The sequence below is a fragment of the Triticum dicoccoides genome, chromosome 5A (genome assembly GCF_002162155.2).
Source record: "Triticum dicoccoides isolate Atlit2015 ecotype Zavitan chromosome 5A, WEW_v2.0, whole genome shotgun sequence".
In the NCBI taxonomy this organism is placed as follows: Eukaryota; Viridiplantae; Streptophyta; class Magnoliopsida; order Poales; family Poaceae; genus Triticum; species Triticum dicoccoides.
The window spans coordinates 345477345-345481874 of NC_041388.1; the positions used below are offsets into that span (position 1 = coordinate 345477345).

Here is a 4530-nt window from a genome sequence, read left to right on the forward strand (position 1 = left end):
TGGTGGACGCAGAGGACGTGACGGACAACATGGCGAGGGTGGGGCGGCTCGGGTGTGACGGGTTAGGGTTTTGGGACGAGCGGCAGCGGGTGGCTCTGATGTGGCGGCGGCTTCGGGTGGTGCGGCGGCAGCGAGCGGCTCGGGTGGCGGGGTTTGGGCGGCGCAGGCGGCTCGGGAGTGGAGGCGGGTGGCGGCAACGGGTAGGCGGTCGGCTCGGGTTGAGTGGGTAGAGGAGGGCTGCGGCGGCCATAGGGTGTGGGTGGCGGCGGCAGCAAGATCGGGCGGCGGTGCGGGAAGGGAGGGGAAGCGCGGCGGCAAGGAGAGACAGCGGCGGCCGGCGCGGGAGGCGCGCGGGCGTCGGCGGCGACGGCGGAAGACTAGAGTTAGAACCCGAAAACTGATACCATGTATGTTGTGGGAATTGCACGATGTATTACTCATGTGCAAAGGCACATATATATGATGTACAAAGGTCGTGGCCGACCTCAACTATATAAGAAACTACGAAGTGGGCGAGAATGGACGTTCGGCTCTCGGCCTCTATGGAGGCCTTTATTTCGAAAAAGTCAAAATTCAAAAAAATTGGTTTCAAAAAAATTTGAAAAAAAATTGTGCAAGTAAACAATGTTGTTATGTGTATGCGTGTAAAATTTCAGTATGAAATACGTCGAAATGCGGCCTATACAAGAAAAACAAATTCATGACCTAGGAGGATGAATAGTATCATGTGTTAAAAAGCCCCAGATTTATCTTTTTTACACAACACTCATTTCAACGTATTTTGCTCTGAAAATTTACACACATGTGTGTTATGCCTTCATGTGTATCTGTAATTTTTTTCATATTTTTTTGAAAAGTAAAGGTATGAATTTCGATGAAATTTAAAATTTGAATTTAGAGGCCTCCATGGAGGCCGAACTCTAAAGGCAATTTTCGCGAAGTGGGCCCAATATATAGATATGCACAACATATATATTCAACAGCAACATCATGAACAACCTTTATGTGTTGTCATCATTACTTTTCCATGAGCATAATAGCTACATGTGATGCGTAACCGTTGTCACCGCCCAACCATCAATCTGCATCAAGTTAATGTTCATAGTTGCATCTTAACGCAGACTTATCAATAAGTTTTCAAAACTACTCCGGGAATGATAGTCTTGGCCGATTCGTGCACGATGCATAGACAATGTTCTACAGTTTGCTCCTCACACCAACGGCTAGATTGACAACATCGTCCATAAATCGTGCAGGCTACATTGTGTGTATAGCATCGTTCTAAGTTTTCAGAGGGACATTGAGGTGCATAAAATCCAAATAGGGGTTATTTAGGGGAAATAATACCCACGAATGATCCTGCACTTGCATGGTTGAAATCAAATCGCCCATGTGCTCGTGGTCCGTGTGCATCATTCACATACATTATTACACTGGCATTATTAAAGCGTCGTCGACTCGACGGGTAAATGATAGATTGGTGGCCTGCTGCCTGTGATGTCTTGTCATCGGGGATGATCAAAGAAACCTGGAGGAAAATGGAGCATCTACTTTCATTTTCCGCTATGTTCTGGGTGTAGGTCACCTATTGTGTTGCTGTGCAGATCGCACAAACGAGTAGTTGGGATTGAGCTAGCCATCGAGATCTCCTTTATTTCAAGTTTGATAATCTTGTATAGCAAATCAAGATAGACAAATAGTGCGCTTTGTGCAAGGCAAGATCTCCTTTACTATTTCTGAATGGAGCAACAGATTACCAACCAAGTCTGGAGCTGGATTGGTCTTGTCGGTTCATCAGTCGATGACTAGCGTCACACTACCAAAGTGCCAGCAAAAAAGTTCAAAAAATAAAGTGCCAGCAAAATAAAATTAAACGTTAGTATTCCTCTCCTATATAAAGCTAAGTTAAGCACTCAAGACTCTCTCGCTCAGTCGCACGTCTCCGAACTTTGCATAAACTCCCTCCTTCGCGCGTGCGTGGTGATCGGAATGGTGTCAGCTGAGCCGCCGCTGCAACTGGAGCCGAAGAATGTGTGCGTCGTGGGAGCCGGCATGGCCGGTATGGCGGCGGCGCGCGAGCTGCGGCGAGAGGGCCACGTCGTGACGGTCATGGAGCAGAGCGGCGACGTCGGCGGGCAGTGGCTGTACGACCCGAGGACCGACGATGACGGCCTGCTCGAGGCCGGGGCCGCGCCGGTGCGCGTGCACAGCAGCATGTACGCCTGCCTCCGTCTCATCAGCCCGAGGGAGGCCATGGGCTTCTCCGACTTCCAGTTCTTCCCCAGGGAGGGCGTCGCCGGCCGCGACCCGCGCCGCTTCCCGACCCACCGCGAGGTGTACTACTACCTCCGGGAGTTCTGCCACGCGTTCGGGCTTGCTGACGCCGTCAGGCTCAACACCAGGGTCACGCGCGTCGCCGCCGTGCCCACGTCGTCGACGGATCAATGGGCTGTGAGAACCGTGCACCTCGGTGGCACGGCCACGGACGAGGAGGAGAAGGAGGAGGTGTTCGATGCCGTCGTCGTGGCCACCGGCCACTACTCGCAGCCGAAGCTCCCGAGCATCAACGGCATGGAGGACTGGCCGCGGAGGCAGCTGCACAGCCACTCGTACCGGACGCCGGAGCCGTTCCGCGGCGAGGTGGTGGTGATGGTCGGGTGCGGGGACAGCGGCAAGGACATCGCGCTGGACCTCCGCCGCGTCGCCAAGGAGGTGCACCTCACTGCCAAGTCCGTGGAGGAGGCCATGACGCCGGCGATGTCCAAGATGCTGGCGAACCACGCCAACCTGCACCTCCACCCGCAGATAGACCGCCTGCACGCCGACGGCCGCGTGGCGTTCGCCGACGGCTCCTCCGTCGTCGCCGACACTGTCATGTACTGCACGGGGTACACCTACTCGTTCACGTTCCTGGACACGGGTGGCGCGGTCACCGTCGACGACAACCGCGTGGGGCCGCTGTTCGAGCACGTGTTCCCGCCGTCCCTGGCGCCGTCGCTCTCCTTCGTCGGCATACCGAGGAAGGTCATCGTGCCGTGGTTCTTCGAGGCGCAGGGGAAGTGGGTCGCGCAGGTGCTGTCCGGCCGGCGGGCGCTGCCGCCGGAGGAGGAGATGCTGCGGTCCGCGGAGGAGTATTACCGGGCCAGGGAGGCAGCCGGCGTGCCGAAGAAGTACACCCACGACATCGCCGGCGTGGATCCTGAGAAAATGTACGAGTTCGGGGAAAAGTACTGCGATTTCGCGCGTATCGAGGATTGGAAGAGGGAGCTGCTCGTGTCCATCATCGCCAACATGGACAACGACATGGAGACCTTCCGCGACCGCGCGGACGACGGCGAGAACGTCCGGAAGGGCCTGCAGAGATGGCACGGCGCAGCTGCTCAAGCCCAAGAAGATCAAACTACGGTTGCTGCGGTTGAAGCTGACGTTGATGCCCAGGTCATAGCTAAGCTCCGACTGAACTGAAAATCATACCATCGGTACCTAAGCTTAGCTCGCTCTGACCTGGTGACTAGGCGTAGTTCACTCTGAACTGAACTGAACTGCGTCAGAGGTTCACTGCGAGATTTTATTTCATTCTATTCGAGTTCACAAGAATATAACTACTCCCCTAGTTCAAAACTGCGGCATATATTTTGGATGGGAGGAAGTGGTTAATTTCTCCACAAATAAACTGGTTCGGTTGTGACAAAAAGAAAGTTGATAAAAAAGAGGTGCTCAAAGTACTGGGAATGAGGGACGGGATGGGCATAAACGAGAACTCCACAATTGATTCGGTGCTAGATCGGCACGATGGCGGCATCTTCCACGTCGTCCCTCTGTTGGGAGCATCGTGCCGGGGGACATGGTGATCCTATGTTACACTCCTCCAGTGCTCGTCGTTGCCCTGATCGATCGACTCCGGCATAATGTACGGTCATCTCCGGTGAATCCAAGACAATACCTTCTTCAGGTCGGATCGAGTCCCGCCATCCTCTTGCCAACACCTTAGGCATTTAGGGAGGATGGTGCGTCGACAAGAGAAGCTTGGCAGGAGCTGCTGTTCTTCGGAGGTGACTGATGTCGGTCGAGACACGACAAGGCTCTCAGTTTTTGGGTAGGCTCTTTTGCATTGTGGTTGCGGTGTCGTGTGTGGCTGTCCATGAAGGAAATATGCCCTAGAGGCAATAATAAAGTTGTTATTTTATATTTTCTTATATCATGATACATGTTTATTATTCATGCTAGAATTGTATTAACCGGAAATTTGATACATGTGTGGATACATAGACAAAACACCGTGTCTCTAGTAAGCCTCTACTAGACTAGCTCGTCAATCAAAGATGGTTAGGTTTCCTAACCATAGACATGTGTTGTCATTTGGTGAACGAGATCACATCATTAGGAGAATGATGTGATGGAAAAGACCCATCTGTTAGCTTAGCATATTGATCGTTCAGTTTTATTGCTATTGCTTTCTTCATGTCATATACATATTCCTTCGACTATGAGATTATACAACTTCCGGATACCGGAGGAATACCTTGTGTG

The 4530-nt window shown here is 52.6% G+C and overlaps 1 protein-coding gene across 1 annotated transcript; it reads left to right on the forward strand.

Moving 5' to 3' along the window:
- Nucleotides 1-1941: 1941 nt before the first annotated feature.
- Nucleotides 1942-4128, forward strand: LOC119301431 (flavin-containing monooxygenase FMO GS-OX-like 8). Its single transcript, XM_037578391.1, has one exon. The coding sequence runs from the start codon at nucleotides 1990-1992 to the stop codon at nucleotides 3463-3465; it is 1476 nt and encodes a 491-aa protein (XP_037434288.1). The 5' UTR covers nucleotides 1942-1989; the 3' UTR covers nucleotides 3466-4128.
- The last annotated feature ends 402 nt before the right edge of the window (nucleotides 4129-4530 follow it).

What these genes read in the sequence shown, in the direction of transcription:
- LOC119301431 (XM_037578391.1), top strand. Translation starts at nt 1,990, where the DNA reads ATGGTGTCAGCTGAGCCGCCGCTGCAACTGGAGCCGAAGAATGTGTGC.